This window comes from Lepisma saccharinum, chromosome 25 (genome assembly GCF_977018435.1).
Source record: "Lepisma saccharinum chromosome 25, izLepSacc3.1, whole genome shotgun sequence".
Lineage (NCBI taxonomy): Eukaryota > Metazoa > Arthropoda > Insecta > Zygentoma > Lepismatidae > Lepisma > Lepisma saccharinum.
In genome coordinates this window covers 347873-366243 of record NC_139253.1, presented here as the reverse complement: position 1 = coordinate 366243, position 18371 = coordinate 347873, and the positions used below count along the sequence as shown (strand labels likewise).

Genomic DNA, 18371 nt, shown 5'->3' with positions numbered 1-18371 from the left:
CTAGCAATTCTATGTCTTAAATCTTAATGCATTTTATTGCTAGACTTCCAAATGACAGTAATGGTCTAAATGGTCAAAGTCTCCAAAGGACAGGCAAGGTCTCCAAGGGAAAAAGTCTCCAAAGGACAGGCAAGGTCTCCAAGGGAAAAAGTCTCCAAATGACAGTCAGGTTCCCCATATAATAGTTTCTCCAGAGGACAGCGTCTTAATCACAGCACTATTGTTCTGGTTTAAGCTGGGTCCTTTGCCACACATGAATATTAAAAGTGGTTGCTAAATTGAAATAAAGATATAATAATGTAGGTTAAATAAAAGGAACTGGAATGTAAATACATAAAATACAATGTAAAGATTCAATTGTGTATTTTGGTTTCTGTAATTTTCTTTATGGTTAAGTCCGTTACTGAATGTCGTTTGAGGTTTATATTATTTATTCGTACTGCTTATGGTTCTCTAAATCCCGTCAAACAAAGTGAAAGAGGATATTATATTAATTTCGCCCTTATGAGATATTTGAAAAACCTAGAATTCCTAAGTTTTAAATCTAAATCCATTTTATTGCTGCTCTTCCACTACCTTATTTCTGTTAATTTCTTTGTTTTTGGACGAATTTTACTTATTTCCCTTGTCCTCCTTTAAGGAAGAATATCTCTTAATGTAAATAAAATAATGGTTCTACAGTTAGAAGCTGGTAATAGTCTCTAAAGGACAGAATCTGCAAACGTCAAGTCTGCAATTCACAGGCAGAGTTTAGAAATGACAGTTTCTTCAAAGGACAGGATCTCACAAAATACAGGGAGGCATCCATAGGGCGGGTCTCCTAAGGGCATGCAGGGTATCAATAGGAAAATCTCTCCAAAGGACAGGCATAGTTTTCAAGGGCAAATTCTCTAAAGGACAGGCAGGGTCTCCAAACGAGAGTGTTTCCAATGGGCAGTGGAAACAAGGAGTGTCTCCAAGGAACAGTCACTAAAGGACAGTTAGGCTTTCCAATGGACAGGGAAGTTATCCAAGGGACAGGCAGGGTATCCAAAGGACAGGAAGGTTATTCAAAGAGTGTCAACAGGACTGTCAAGGAATCCAGAGAACTACGTCTCCAAGGAGCAGGGTCTGCAAAGCGCAGGTAGCGTATCAAATGGACAAAGTCTCCAAAGGACAGTCTCCGAAACACGGGCAGTGTTTCCATTGGATAGAGGCTCCAATGGACAGGCAGGGTATCCAAAGACAGTCTCAAAGGACAGTCGGGAAATCGAAAAACAAAGTCTCCAAAAGACAGGGTATCCGAAGAACAAGGTCTCCAAAGGGCAGGGTCTGCAAATAGCAGATATGGTATCAAAAGGACCAAGCCTCCAAAGACAGAGTGACCTAAGTACAGAGTGTGCAAAAGACAGACAAGGTCTCCAGACGACAGAGTTTCCAAAGGACAGTGTTCAAAAGGGGCAGAGTCTGCAAAGTACAGTCTCTCCAAAGGGAGGAGGATATCAAAATGACAGTCTCCAAAGACCAAACGTGCACGCACGTTTACAAATAGACTAAAAAATTCGTGAACCAGTCGCAAGCTTCCACGTCTTCCTTGTCTCTATCAACTTCAGACTGCTTAATCAATGGAAGATCGTGGTAGTGAGTTTCTATCTTAAGAATCGTGATAGTGGGCTCTACATAACGAGAACGTACAATACTTTTCATCTTATCTTTGCAATCAATTCTAAAGTATGGATTTGAGTATTAATTTCTACACCAAATGATTGATTTTAATTGGTGTGGTTTATTTTACTTCGATAAGTTAGAATGATGATGAAATTTATGGGATACACACAATGATATATATATATATATATATATATATATATATATATATATATATATATATATACGTTGCCCAGGGTTCGAACGTGAAACCTCTAGTTTCGTAGTGTTATGACAACCAGAATCATAAGTGCACGGGTATCTAGCTCTCTTTGTTAGCTTGTTAATGATTTGTTTCTGTCACCTCTTAGGAAATCTGCGCAGTGACTACAGATTACTCAGCTCTTTGGCTCTAATATTGCACTGCTTCTATACTCGGGTGCAACCTATCTTGACAGTGACGTCGTAACAGCATTGTAAACCTACAGCGTTCGTACTTTCACTGTCTGCACTCGGAAAAAAGAAAACCCAGGGAATAAAATTCATTAGATTAAGATAGAATGGAAGGAATTTAAAAATGTTACAATGCGAGGATTCTTGCAGAATATAATAACGTATAATAAATAACCATTAAAAGGAGCACGATACATAAAGATAATAAACTGTACGAGACTGATTTGGATTCCGATAATGAATACGGGTTGGCAACGCGCCTTCGAACGAAAAGCTCGCGAGACTTTAGCACAAAAATATAGTTCCTTACTTGAAGCAGGTTGCATCGTATACAGTACATAGAAATATATTGAAGTTGTTAGATTCTGAAAAACCTGTTGAAATGAAGAGTATCCGGTATTATTGTTTTGCTGCAAGTCAAAGCTAAAGAAATTATGCGTGGGTTCGTTGACCCGAATATCGGAGGTGTTTGCAGGTCGAAGTGAGGTTAGGGGCGAGTCTATCTTTGCTGGTTTTCACATGTCCTCAGCCAGCGAGATCCGGGCAAGAGTTTCGCTTGCGTGTTACTTTAAATCGCATTGTAAAGGGAAAAACCTTGAATAGTCATATGGAGGGGGGTGTAAACGTATTCGTATTTGCGACGTACTTGTGATGAAACGCCGATTTCAATTGTCACAAAAACGTTTAGGGGCAATGAGAAAGCTAAATTTCCAACAGTGGGAAAAGTGGCTGCCGCAATTGATTGAGATCCTGATCCATAAGCACATCAACAATGAGGCGTATTTTGTACGACCTGGGTTTGTATTAAGATAAAGAAGCGTTCTTAGATAACATTGTTGCTTGGTTTCAATAATATCTGCGCCAATAAAGCGATATCGGATTGTTGTCATAGAAAAATTTTCATTACATGACACGGCCATTCTGTAAACAAAGCTTGGGAGAGCACAACAGTTGTTTCACATTGCAAGCATGTATTTAGGTGATCCATGGCATTCAGACCCCCACCTTCCGAAAGACTTAGCAAGTATTAATTTTAGATATTCAAAATGTAATTGTTTACCCTTTGTTGTACAATCGATGGTTATACCCCGCTGAACTTAATGAAAGGCAAGGAATTTGGCTCATACGGCTTCCAAAGAAATAATACACAGTACTACGTATGATAATATGCAAGAAATATTAATCACCAAGTTTACTTTTCGTCAATTCCAATAGGCAATTAAAAGCGATCACAGTAAAACTTTTTTTAGCCTCCCCGATGGCGCAGTGATAGCGTCGTCGCCTTGTAATCAGGGATCCTGGGTTCGATACCTGATGGAGGCACATAGTGGTTCGGATCCCACTTTAAACTGTAGGTCCAGTCCAGATTAGTCTATCAGTGCATAAAGTGGACCTAAAACAACAACTCCAGTACAATTATTTTTGCCTATTACAATATGATCTAAGTACTTTTTTGTTATTCAATTCTATGTCTATTTGACATAAATTTAGTTGCCAGGGTTGTTGCTTTACACAAATTTTGAGGATCTTAACTACACGTAAATTACATAATGAATAGATGTTATATATCTATTCTTTTACTATTTTTACCTATTCATGTAATAACAAAAATACAATATTAATTAATTTATATATTCAATTAATATTACTTTAATTCAATATAATTATTCTAATTATATTATTATTATTATTATTATTGAGACACTTGGTCGGACCCCCCCCCGAAATGTATTTCTAGATACGTGCCTGTCACATTGGTATGCTTTCCATCTAGGCTCAGAGTTCAGGCCAGGCAAAAAATGGAAGGTTCGTTGTTGTGTATGTAGGAAGCGAAGATTGTTTTGTTGAAAGTATTTGTTTGTTGTTTCGTTCGAGAAAAGACGTTGAGATAGCGCTTTGAGACGTGGTTCGTCAACATACTACCCAAACTGCAACCAAATAGCGTAATTGTCATGGATAATCCGCGTACCAAACAATGCTTCGAGAAAAAATTACATCAAGAGTGGCTTTCTTGAGAGGCTCGTAAAATCAATGTTTACTTTATGTCAGTACTTCGTTTACTACATGTTTTCAAAACATTAAAAGTACGTTATTTTCTCAGCACAAATATATTTTTAACTTTGTAATTTCTTTATCTTTTCGTGTTCGTATTTAGTTAGCCACAAGCATTCAGATTTCTCATAATGAAGATCAGCTGCACACAAGAACGTTCCGCTCCTCCTACGTGCTTTCTCTGCGGACTCAGACGCAAATGTGACGGAGAAAATTTTTCATGCTTGGCGCGGAGTGATACATAAAGTTGCAGTGCGGTCCCAGCAGACGTCACTGTCGAGATAGGTTGCACTAAGGTATAGTCATGAGTGTTGACTGATTCACAATTTTGAAGTTTTTAGAGCGTGGAATAAAATTAGAAAGTTAAAAGGAAAATACGTTTCATTTGAAAGGTTTTTGAGCATGAGGACATTTTCTGTGATTTTCGTAGCCTAACTCAGTAAAGTGTTTGAGCAACAAAGGAAAGAACCATTGTTATTACAAAATGATAATTTGTAAACATTTAAAGTATCAACAACATTCACAAAGAGACATATGCATGAAGTAAAAACAAGAATACACTTATTAATTTAATACTTTCGTAGAGCATATTTTTTACGAACTTGTTTGGGTGGGCAATGGAGTTGCAGGGGAATTTTTGGAGGGGCAGTTGCCCATCCGCGCCCACCCCTGACGCCGTCCCTGCTTTGTAACCAAACGGTCCCGAGTTCGATAACGGGTGGAGGCGCATAGTGGTTCTGATTCCACTTTAAACTGTAGATCCAGCCCCGATTGGTCTCCCTTAGCATAAAGTACACTTAAAACTCAAAATAGAAACCTTAATATGACCTTGTATCTTCTATTAATACATTGCCCTGTGCAGTATGGGAATTAAAGCGCGAAGGGGAGGTTCCAGGGATATACACCGCACAAAAAAATTATCCTCGTCAATTCTCCCCCCCCCCCAGCCAGGGATGTTTTTATCCTCCTTAAAGAATAGTGAATTTAAAGTATGTAGTATATCACTTCTTAATTATATGATACCCACAATTGAAAAATTTTTAGTGTTCAATAATGGTCCATTCATCGAAGACTTCCGCATTGAATAGTGTGCAGCCTTGTTCATTCAAATAGGACAAAATTCTGTAACTGAGCAACTCACCGAGCCAACTGCAAGCTGTTTTCTTCTTTAAGCTTTCATGGCATAGCGATCATATTTTACGTGTATTAAAGTTGAGAAGAAACTTGTAGATAGGTTCGTAACAGAAATTTGGTCAAGTTTCCAATGTTATAGTGCGATATCTGTTTTTGTCTACTAGTTTGGGTTTTCGTAGAATGTAAATACGTGTATGTACTGCATAAGATTTAATGACCTAACTTAGGTACTAAAGGTACTTAGAATCTCCAGGCAATAGTTTAGTTTATGGACTGGTAAAGGTAAAGTTCCTCGTGCATATTGCACCGCGCCATGGAGGAACATTTAGGGGATGTAAGGTGTCCCGGGTTCGATACCCGGTGGAGGCACATAGTGGTTCGGATCCCACTTTAAACTGTAGGTCCAGTCCCAATTAGCCTTACTGTGCATAAAGTGGACTTAAACACCAACTCAACATTTAGGGGACGTGGGTGTAGGGTCCCACACATTCTCAATCTCGGCCATTTTGTGAAGGTGATGTGATCAGCACCACTATCCGGCCGCCTTTACCCACCAGGGTTGACCCCAGGTACCCATTGATTTCAGGCTGGGTGAGCCCTGGAGCGTCTTTATGCGAGGATAAGGCATGAAAAATTCCCACCTTAGATCACCCACCCAGGGAATCGAATCTGGGTCCCTCTCGTCTTAGTCAGACGCCTTACCGACTAGACCACCGCAGTGTTTACTAACTGGTATTATATACAAATTTGCATCCCCCCAAAATACTATTTCCCGAAATAAAATCATAAATACGGCACAAGAGTGGGCACTCCCCCTCCCCCCAGCAAAAAACTTGATTCGCATCGTAATTCTGTGTGTTTCGCTGTGTGTTTCCTCTGGGGGTTTCTGTCCCTCGAATTAGGTAAAGGGACAATAGCCTCAGTACTGACGCATCCATCATAGTTCTTGATAAACAAAGAACGACTAAGTTTTAGTGCGGTAGTCATCCTGAAGCCGCGTGGTAGACGCCTAGAATCACGACTTCATCATTGTCATCTATTGGACGCCGCAAGAATGGTTTAATGTCTCCGAGTGACGTCAATAGATCAGAGATGTTGACCAGCCGCAAAATGCCCAAGGACGCAATTACGTGATTGTCAAAGCTTGAGAAAATATAGTCAGAAGCCATCGCGACGGAAAAACTGTCCCACGACCTTCCGACTCAATTACGCAACGAGTGTTTGGCTCGCAACGTCGATGCACAGGAGATTGAAGGCTCGCCTAACACAATCTCGATTGGAATCTCCGTGTTATTTGTGCTTTCCGCAGAAATTGCTTCCGAACGACAAAAGATTCCGGCAACGTGACGTCAAGCCTTGGGAACCGATCGGAAGTCTACAAGGCGGACGCGGTTGTTATGGCGATTGCATAATGGCGTGTAAACACACTTTTCCGTGCGAAATTTTTCGAGTTCTGCTATTGTTGGAGACGATCCTGAGGGAAAGGTCGAAAAGGTCAACTCTTCAATCGTGCACCTTCCAGAGCGAACTTTTACCAATCAGGAGGGTGAAACAGGTCTAGCTTAACCATTACCTTCAATGGTAACTCTGTTAAGCCTTGTTTCCATGTTAATAAAACATTGAAATGCTGTCCAAGGCAAACTTTTAAAGTATAAAAATATACATAAAAACGTAACGTTTCCACCCGCTAACAGGGAAAAGTTGTATATTTTTATACTATAAAAGTTTGCCTTGGTCAGCATTTCAATGTTCATTATCTTCATTTTATATTGTAACTTTCACGTCATGTTCACCATAATAACAAATTTGGACATAAATCTAGGCTTAACTTAAATAAAATAGTTTCGCTAAATTTTGCAATACTTTTGAAAAGATGGTTTGAAAACAAGAAACATAACAAACTGAAACTACATTAGATATTAATTTACAACGGAAAATTTCATCATTTTCTTAACCGCATCAACAGTGGTTCTCAACCATTACAAGAAGGTCATTACTTTTGAAATATACGCCACAATCTAAACAATTTTATTCGTAAATACCTTTCTAATTTTAAAGAAAACTTTATGCATTTATTAATATGAGGCTTTGCGGATACGAAGAGCGAACACAACAAACATGCATTGTGAGGGAAAATCGTTTCAAGCTGTCAAGCACAGTGCGAACTCCACAAAAACTTTGGAAATCACGCATGAAACATTCCGATCTACTATTACGAAGTTTTTGTGGGGATTTTTAAAACAACAAAACGGGAAATTTTTCATATGTTTCCGAATTAAATAAATAAATCCTGTTTAAATAACTTACATAATATAGTGATATGCATCGCACTCCAACCTAGCAGTCCTTTACAATCAGAAGTCATTCATTGATATTTTGCCAATGAATGGATCTTCTACAGAACATCATTCTTTTCAAATAACATCTTGTAAAAGTATACACACGTGTGATCAGTTCACCTTATTAATCAACATAGCTTTTTAGACTGTACCGAAAGAGAGTTCTCGTCACTTGTTCACAAACCATTCATGTACGAAAACACTCGTTCAGTGGGCCATCATTTCCAAGTAAACAGACACGAAACTCCAATATTTTCAGAAAATTGGAATATGGCACATTGTTGACATTAAAATGTAAAATAATTTCTACCCAATATCGTTGATAGTAATAGTAGAGAATATGTATTGTTGCAGTAATGCTATGCCAAGAAGTCGTCACAAGGAGAGGTATTTTGGCGTCACGTTTTACGTTCAAATGAATCGGGACAGATACTAAAAAAATGACCAAAAATTCCAATATGCTCACCAAGGCAGAATTTATTTTGTTTTAAAACAAACTAAACATTGCGTTTCAACCTTCTAGCAAGGTATTATTCTTCAGACTCTGTACCAAATGAAGAGCTCGTGTGTAAATCATGGTAAGTGACAAAATGCAGATTTCGAGATATTGAAAGTTGGAGGTTTCAAAAAAATCTGAATTACAAATTAAAATAAATTTCTAAATTATTTACAGCAAATATGAATCACTATTATGTTTACTATCATACAAAAATGATATCTCATCCGAATTATTTTTTCCGGTGGTGCTATATGCGATTTGTTTGAGGGTTGTTCAAGGAATTATTGTAGTTACCATGGTTTAGATGCAATGATATCAAAATGAGTGAACAGATACAGATTTATTCAAGCTAACTTGTGATATCAGTTCAATAATAATATTTTGACAGACTTTTTATAGCAACATAACAATTTGTAACACAAAAATAAAAGCCCTTAATAATAAATATTTTATTAAATAAACAATAACCTAAGCTACTTGTTGTAACAAGGTTTTGCTTTCCTAGGTCTATGACTGAAATGAACAACATTAGAAAAGTAAATTTCATAGTTTTATTACGTTAGTATTTTAAAAAATAAGTTCTGAATGCTTGTGATTAAAAACAAATTCCTTATATCTATATGGAGATCAAAATTCGTAAAGAAATGTTTATACATGAGCGGTTTTCAGCTTCACATATTTACTTCACACACACAGAGAGAGAGAGAGAGAGAGAGAGCCTCTATTTATTACCTCAGCATGCCAAGCAGAGTGCGATTCACAAGCCTCTGTTGATACAAAGCTGTGTTACGTAGACTATCCAAATTGCATACAATGGCAATATTAGATTTTTGTGAATTCAATAAGCAATCTATACATAAAATAGGGATGGTCTCTTTTTTGCGAAAATGAAAAGTGGAAGTACGAAAAAAAAATCGAAAAACAAAAAAGCGAAAAACGGAAAGAATTTTTTCGAAGAAAATTTCGTATTTCAAAAAAAATCTCTTTGGAAAAAAAATCGTTTTTCGAAAAAATATAGTTTTTCGTTTTTCGAAAAAAAATAGTATTTAGTTTTTCGAATTTTTTGAAGAAGAACGATATGTTTTTTGAAATACGAAATATTTTTCGAAAAACTAAAAACGATTTTTTTAAAACTCGTATTTTCTTTCGAAAAACAAAGAAACGAAAAACTATTTTTTTTCCAAAAAACCGAAAAACTAGAAATCGAAAAATTTAATTTTCGAAAATCGAAAAAATTAATTTTCGAAAGTAGAAAAATATTTATTTTTCCAATAGGCCATCCCTAGTTTAAATCTCTATCTTCAAGATAACAATTACCGGGCCCCGCGGCGGAGTGGTTAGGAAATCGCGCTAGGAAGCCAGGGGTCCCGGGTCCGAGTCCTGGCCTGGACATTGATGTTTCTGAGTGCTTATTCATCAATTTTATCATATCATCATTCATCTCCATCTTCGCAAGTAAGCCAAAAGTGACACAAGACGCGAAGTAAAATAAAGCAAATCAAAGAAGACACAATCATGACCTTGTAACTTTCTGTTGTATTTTTCTTTAATTTGACTTGTTTGTAAATAATGATTTCAAATGTACACGGGATTAAAGTTCTTAATAGTATTCACTGATATGATTTATTTTAGTTCGCTTCTTGTGTTACTTTTTGCTAATTTTCGAAGATGGGGATAAGTGATGATATGATGGAATTGATGAATAGACATCACAAACGTCCATGCCCAAGCCCAAGGCAGGATTCAAACCCGGGATCCCTGTCGTCGCTGCGCGATGTGCTAACCACTCCGCCACGAAGGCCGGCAGTTTTCACTGATATTTAGCTCTTTTGGATTAAAATAGTTATACTTTCGAACCAAGAAGAAGACATATTTGTAATATCAACAATGAAATAATTTGCTTTCATCAAAGTCACACATATCATAAATACGAAAGTTAATTAAATTACAAATACGTTAAAAATATAAAAATATTATAAAAATATTACAACTTTTAAAATGCGCATTACAGATTTATGAAAGAAATATTTCATAAAAAACTAAACTCTTCCAAATAATTGATATGATTCAGATCAAATTACATATTCCTTAAGTGTAATACATTTTTGACGTTGCTTGCAAGGCATGGTATCTTAAAGCAGCCTTAAATGTGTATACCCAATTAAGAATCAAACGAATTTCTGTGACTACAGTTATTTATATCTAGGAGAAGAAAAGTATGTGCTTCTCTACTAGATCAAAGTTCTCATCCAGGTACGAGAGTAAAATTTAATTCTAAACTGCCATTATGAGCACTGCTGCATGTAAACAGTGCGTCCATTTCGATCTTCAGCCGAGGGATCGGGAGAAGTGTGGCGGGCGGCGCTGACGGAGATGCCGACATTTGCGGCCTGTAATGCCCGCTTATTTTTATGGACATATGCAGACATTTATATAAATATTGCAAAACGAGCACTAACCTGTGTTATAACACACAAAAGTTCTTCTGTAATTCATCCAAGTTCTGCTTATATATACACAAATAAATACGCTATAGAAACGATGTTAAGAGCCACAGATAATAAAGCATTTTAATCATAGTTTTGACCAGTAACGTCCTGCTTAAGTTTATATGCTTGAAAGAGTTTTGTGGCGATGGGAATCGTTTGGAGGTTTCGAGTGCAACACTGTATCAAGATTACGCTGCAGACGAAACCGTTAAAAGTGAATGGAGTTCGTGGCTTCCTTGCAATCCGAAATCTCCGAGCTCGAGTTTTTTTTGTTCCTTCGCGACTAGATGAAGACAGAGCTGTGAATATAGTGGCGAGCAATGTAAACCAAGAGCGTGTTAATTTCGTACTGTGCGCAAGAGTGTTATTCTTGGTTAATTGCAGTTACTTGTTTGTGTTATTGCAGTGTGTATGTGTGTTGTGGAATGCCAGCCGCAAGGTTCACGTTTGAACAAAGATTTTTTATGTATGACACGTACGTGAAAACAGACTCGTGTCGAGACGTGTGTAGGCAATTTGTACAGAAATTCCAAGGCGTTTCAACTCCACACAGAGATACGGTTAGACATCTTGTCCTTACATTACGAGAAACTGGATCGTTAAATTTTAAAACACCTAAGCAAAAACGACGGATTATAACCGAAGCAAAACTCGATGATATTGGTGCAGCGTTAGAACGATCTCCAAACAAACCTCTACGCCGTGTTTCACAAGAGGTGGGCGTGTCAAAATCATCAGCACATACAGCCACTAAGCTACTAAAATTAAAACCGTACTCTTATAACACAGGTTAGTGCTCGTTTTACAATATTTATATAAATGTCTGCATATGTACATAAAAATAAGCGGGCATCACAGGCCGCAAATGTCGGCATCTCCGTCAGCGCCGCCCGCCACGCTTCTCCCGATCTCTCGGCTGAAGATCGAAATGGACGCACGGTACAATAGATACCACGTTTTACATGAAATAGAATGTACTTGGCCATGCACAGTTTTAGTCGAATTTTTTGATTGGAAACCTCTTCATTCTTTTCATTCTTTTCATTCTTAGTCGGTGGTACATATTCCGGGTCATTATGGGAATCATATACACTTTCTAACTCGTTCTCATCTTTGCTGTTGCCTCAATACTCGCGAACTTTCTGAGACACGTTGCAATTCAGTAACAGCCGTTTCGCCACCATCTTTGCTACTTACCATACTTTACATGAAACAACTGGTAGATAGCATAATTTCCAACACGTCTAGCTCTGTCATCTGTTGACGAAACGAAACACTTCAAGTACGATTCGACTCCATTTACGATGGACTACACGACGCACATTGTAACTCCAAAATGACCAAAATGTCACTTACCATGTTTTACTCCCGACCCCTTCAAATAGAAAAATGTATTTTGTCTTTTTGTTTATGTTTTAAAACAGAAAAAAATACATTATGCCTTGGTAAACATATTGGATTTTTGGTTGTTATGGAAACTAGGATTAATGGTGTTATCAAAAAAATGGGCAGGGCCTTAACATAGTAGGAAACTGTTCATAAGAACTAAACCGCACGATATCACTATTTCACTTCAAGGATCAAGGCCCATCGTTAAGTCACGTTGATTGCATAGCTAACATTGCCTCTGCGTATACGCACACTGCATACTGCTTCGTGTTGTCTTATTATTGAATGTTAGTTTCTACCCTATTTGACTTTTCGTTTCCGATGAGTCTGAGGCGTTGTTATTCCTGCCGCCCTTTGTAGCGACCCAATGGACTTTTCTGTGCAGTGAAAGCCTTTCTGAAATACAAGTGATTCACGTCCACCGAGTTTCAATGTATTTATGACGTTCACGATTTTAGCGAGTTGTTGTTGCGTTATTTGAGGATATGGTCTTCTTCCATTAAGCCCGTAAGCATTATGTAACGTTATTTGCTCTTGGGCTAGTTTGAGTCGCAACTATCATTGCCAACTTTAGTAAGAAGCATCTAGATCTGGTGGACCAAATTCACGAAACTTTTGTTTCCCTTTTAATTACTCTTTAGCGGTAATATTAAAATTTTACATAAAACCGAAAGAAATGGCTCACGAACATAAATTGTTTAATATTTTGCTATTTTTCACGTTCATATAGTAATTTGAAATCACGTGCTGCATTTTCATAGGAAAAGTGGAAATGCAGACTTAATTCAAATGTGGTACCGATTTCAAAAATCTGTATATAAACACACACGCACTACAATTTTAATGTACTCGAACCCGCCCTCCGTGGCGAAGTGATTAGTACCGCGCTACGACGTAAGGGCTCTCGGTTTTAATCTCGCTCTCGACATGAGTGTTCCTTGTGAGTGTCCCCTCATCAGAATCGCCATTCTCATCGTCGCGATTTGAACAAATTTGAAGAAAAGCGACGCTAAATAGCAAGATCAAACCGAATCGATTGAATCAACTTAGATATTTTAAGAAAATTCACATTTTGGTGGGGCGAAGAGATGGGGGGAAATAGCTCCTACCACCATAGCACTTTTGACTTTTAAATTTTCAACACAGAAAAATAAAAGAATTCCAGAGAATCTGGTTTATATTTGAACTTGAGTGGTGATAACGTCGACGCCTTGTAATCAACTGGCCCTGGTTTCGATATCCGGTGGAGGCACGTCGTGGTTCGGATTCCACTTTAAACTGTAGGTCCATTCCCGATTAGCCTTTCTGTCCGTAAAGCGGACGTAAAACAAATGTATTTTATATTCTCTACGTGTAGTTTCCTTTTGGCGACGGAACGGTCTGCGATGACATCATGAGTTTTGGTCAACACGCTCGGATTTGCATTTGTCAAATATGTGGACAAAACAAAGGGGCACTCCTTGTAAGAAAATAGGTTAATTGGGAGTGGACCTACAGTTAAAGCGCGAGCAGCTTTTGAGACGTTATGTTCACGGAGGTTGCTGAAAAAACACGAGTTTGAAACGAGCGCCCCTCGCCACGCTCACCCAATCAAAAGCGGCTTGTCAGAGCTTCGTCGTAAAGCTATATTCCTAGAGATAACTATGATGTTAGTAAAATAAGAAACTATATGGTCATTATATTACAGTAGTCTGATTAATTTCGTGTCAGCTTACATTACATGACGTAAATAAGGTACTAGACCAAGTTAGCTTTTATGACGCTACAAGTGCTGGTGTAATCTAACGACCACTTTTGAAGTTGCTGCAATCTTTAAGAGTATCCAGTGGCGTAACTAACACCTCCCACGCACCGCGGGCGCACGACCTTACAGGACGCAGTAAGATTGATGAATTTAGCAAGACAGATAGTTCACAAAAGATTTCCTTTCGGCGTTACAATACGTTTTTGATCAAACATATTATATTTGCATAATAGAAATATAACTGTAGAACTGCAGACAGAAAATGTTAATCACTAGAAAAGAAAAGTAGAAAATGGATTATCTGATTAAAATAAAACCTCCATTACTTGAATAGTACAAGTCAATGATGACGTCGCAAAAGGGTAGACTACAGGCAAGAAAATGAGTTTGCTTTCTCGGCCAACTGGATTGCTTAAGGTAAAGATTTTGTACCGTGCTTTAGATATTCTAGTAACTCACGTAAATAACAGATTTCAAAGTATGAAACAAATCCAAGAAGCTTCATCTTTTTAAGCCCCACCGACTGACAGTGGAATCCGCTACTAATTTCTGGGAGGAATATGAAGACGTATCAAAAGAGAAAACATGTAGAACATCCGCGAATGGTATAATTTAACAATACAGGGAATTTCTCCAATTTGTTTGAAATTTCGGATACTTACTAATATGGGCCTCCTAATCACGAATCTGAAGTTAAAATTTCGCGCTCACGTATAGAAATTCCTGAATTATGTGGAATTAACACCGGTGGTGTTAATGTGGTGCAATTATTGAAATGGAGTACGGAAGATGATGGATGTGGGTTGATAAAGAAATTAATGGATTTTGGTGTTCTACCGAAAGAAGGGAGTAACAAGTGTCCAAGGGGCCACGTTCTACAATTATACAAAGACAATACCACAATTGGTAAATACAGATGGAAGTGCAGCACGAAGGTTAAGTGCAGTAAGAAGAAATTGAAGCCCTGCAATTACTCTGTTTCGATACGAAAAGGAAGTTTTTCCGCAAGGTCGAAGTTGACTTTGTTGCAAATATGCATTTGCGTAAGGCTATGGATTGCAAATTGTGCCTTGAATATCGTATGTGAGGAGGCAGATATATCTGAGAAAACAGGTGTTGATTGAGTATCGTTCTGTAGGGAGGTGGTAGAGCTTACTTTTATAAAGAACGTCAAAAGATTGGAGGTGTGGGAAAGATTGTAGAAATCCATGAATCGAAGTTCGGAAGAAAATACCATCGTGGACATCGAGTGGAAGGACAATGGGTATTCGGAGGCGTGGAAAGAAGAAGTGGGCGATGTTTTTTGGTGCCTGTAGTAAAAAAGAGACTCAGAAACTTTAATATCAGTTATTAAGGACTGGATTTTGCCCGGAACAACCATAATTTCGGACTGTTGGAAAGCGTACGACCAGCTACAGAATGAGGGTTACCAACACCTACAGGTTAATCACAGCATCAACTTCGTCCATGAAGCTACTGGAGCGCACACGAACACTATAGAGTCCACATGGAGGAAAGCGAAAGTAACATTGAATGCATTTGGAACCAAGAAATTTTTTTACTCTGGTTATCTTGCCAAATACATGTTTATGAAAAGGTGCCTTGAATTACGAACGGACCGGACTTTGGAATTTTTTTAACTTGCTGGAATTTTGTAGAATCCAACAAGCTCTGAGAATAAATGGCGATAGTGACGATGACAGTGTGGAGGGAGAAGATGTTGTGGAATGCCTTTTCGAATAGAGGTAAGTTTGGCAAAGGTGCGGTTCTTAGAGTGTTGTACGAATAGTTATATCAATTGCATGGAGCGTTCACTTGCATGAGAGAAAATGGCGTCTTCAATAGTGTGGATTAAATGTTTGTTCCACGATTCATTGACGGTAAGGATAGGTTACGTTAATTAGAATAACTGAAATATCCGCATTGGTTTGAAATTCGGTGTACTTACTAATTTTGGTCTGGTAATCATGAATGTGCAGTTGAAATTTGGTGCTTGTTTGGGGGCAGGTGAATCCGGCCAATTTCTAACATGCCTTTAAAAGGGACTCTATAGTGAAAGGCGGTTAGCCGGAGCGTAGCGTCGCGTAGCTAAGGCGGGGCTGCGGTAGCGGTTGGGGCGGTAGGTCAATTACCCCAGGGGCGAAGCCCGGAAAGGTGGGAAATTTGGACTCAAAAATTTCAAGCGGCAATATCTGAACTTCAGTCGGCTATACATTGCTAGATAGTTCTTTCCGCGCTCCAGATCTATGTTCTTTACAATTAGGATCACATAATGTTCACAAAAAACAAAAAAAAGTCCGAAATCGAGGGTGTAGAAATAAGCACTTATTTTCGATTATTTTGCTATTTCCACGGGTGAGCGCGAATTAATAACTGCAGATTCGTGATCAGGGGGCCAAAATTAGCGAGTGTGCCGAATTTCAAACAAAATGGAGAAATTCCCGGTATTGTAAAATCGCTCCAAAACTGGACTTGACCAAACTAACAAGAATTTACTTCCAACAAAAAACGCAGAAGACCTGGTAATGGGCATTTATCAATATAGTAATTTTTTTAGTAACAGTGTATTTTCATGTGCAATTATAGTGTATATTTTTTTCAGTCTGTGTTCTCTTAACTTTTCGTATCAGTTTTGAGAATGATTCAGATTACATGTATGTATTTTCATATTTGTATATACCTAATATAAATGGAGGCGTAAAAGAATATTTTAGAAAATCAATATTTTCAAGAAAAAAATAACAACAAACTTGCGGGGGGGGGGGGTTGGCGCAGAGAGTATTAGTTACGCTACTGTGAGTGTCCCTCCTCATTGGTGTAGAGAGGCAGAAAAGTGGGGGGAGGGGAAATTGTACAAATTAATTCACTATAAATCTGATACCTTTATGGGATTTAGAACCAATTCACTGTTTTTCTTAATCAATCACACTTTTTGGAAATGGTTGGTGGGTGGGGAGTTAAGAACCTCTCCCCACGCAGCCTCCTCCGTTGCCGACCTCGTCGATCCGCCCTCTGTAGCGAAGTGTTTAGCACAGTGCGCTACAATGACAGGGATCCTGGGTTCGAATCCTAGCATGGGTGTTGTTTGAGAGTTTCCCTTCACAAGTCAAGTTTCATAATACCACCACTCATTCTCATAGTCAAAAGTGGCAGAAAACCCGAAGTAAAAAACCAAACCAAGCAATCGAGCGCATTAAATGGTTATCGTACGATCTCGCTATGGAACATTTTACGTTTCTATCCTGTCGTGGGATTGGGTTTCCTTTCCAAGATTAATATCATGTAATCTATTAGCCAAAGATGGCACAAAAGCAAAGCAAAAGGAAAAGTTTTAAAAATGCAAGAAGGTCTCCCAATTGGCATATTTACGGTACGGCACAAGGACCTCCTCAATGCCATGGTGGTAACACGGTCCCCTTGAAAACAAGGTATCCCGAGTTCGATCCCGATGGAGAAGCATTGCATAATCAAATTTGTCGAACTCACGATATGCTAATGATAACTGGACTTACAGTTTGAGTTTTTTTAAAGTCCACTTTAATGCACAGGTAGGATAATCGGGACTGGGCCTACAGTTTAAAGTGCGATCCGAACCCTTAACTTCTTGATTACAAGGCAACGACGTTACCACTAAGCCACGAAGACAGGGCCTACATTTTAAAGTGAAATCCGGTCCTTGTGCAATGTACCCCACAGCGCTACGATTCTGGAAGGCGAATATGGTTTGAACTGTAGGTCACATCCATGTTAGCCTCTCTGACTACAAAGGGAACTAAAAATGAAAGGAACCTTTTCAAACAAATTTGGATATGGCACAGAAACAAGTGAAATACTAATGTGATATGAGAAATAGTGGTGTGTAACTTTACTCACATTCGTGTAAGCACATGTTGTTAAGACGTATCCACGGGCATTTAACTGACAGGCAGAAGATCCGTCATTCCATCTCAACAGACGCCAGATTGAAGCTTCCTGTCCTCTACGTCATAGGCTTCAACGATCGGATCTTGCACACACGCAGGCGAGAGAACACCCAAGCACTGGCCCAAGACGAGCCACGAAAACGACTCCGCACCACTCCACCCACTCGCTACGTCACTCAAGGCCGAACGGAAGCACTGAGAATCGAACCGGAGACCACGATGCTGTGGGAGCAACAGGCGCTCGCGTCCCTGAACGAGGTCGTATTACGTAAAAAACGTCACGTGAGTTGTTCCTTCGAGCAAGCTTCTGCGATCCACTTCCAACAACAAAAGGCTGCCGCAGATACGTGACGTCACTCGGGGATTAGTTCGGTGGGCACGCTTAGATGGCGCTGCTGCAGGCAAGACTGTTTCTGGAACAGAATTTTCCATTTTTATATTGGCTTTTGAGGAGGGGGAGGGATCAGTAACGACAACATTCCGAAAGCACTGATAAAGCAGATATCGAAAATAAACAAATAATAACAGGTGTCGATCTTATTCAAGGAAGTCAACGATGTGGGACAAGAAAGTTAAATCCAAGAATTGACAAGAATGCGGTAGATAACGATTGTTTAACGTGTTTTTTTTTTCAAAGTTTAAAAATACACACAAGTGATTATTTCATTATTTGCTAGTTTACGTCTGCCCCTCCCTGCTTCTCTGACTCCGTCAGACTCCAGC

The 18371-nt window shown here is 38.7% G+C and overlaps 1 protein-coding gene across 1 annotated transcript in view; it reads right to left on the bottom strand.

The window, feature by feature from the left end:
* Positions 1-18034, bottom strand: part of LOC145978588 (sodium/potassium/calcium exchanger 3-like) — a 93322-nt gene extending 75288 nt beyond the window's left edge. The window contains exon 1 of the mRNA XM_083111297.1: positions 17599-18034. Coding sequence (XP_082967423.1) covers positions 17599-17614 — 16 coding nt within the window. The 5' untranslated portion in view covers positions 17615-18034. The remainder of the gene's footprint in view (positions 1-17598) is intronic.
* Between the last annotated feature and the right edge of the window lie 337 nt (positions 18035-18371).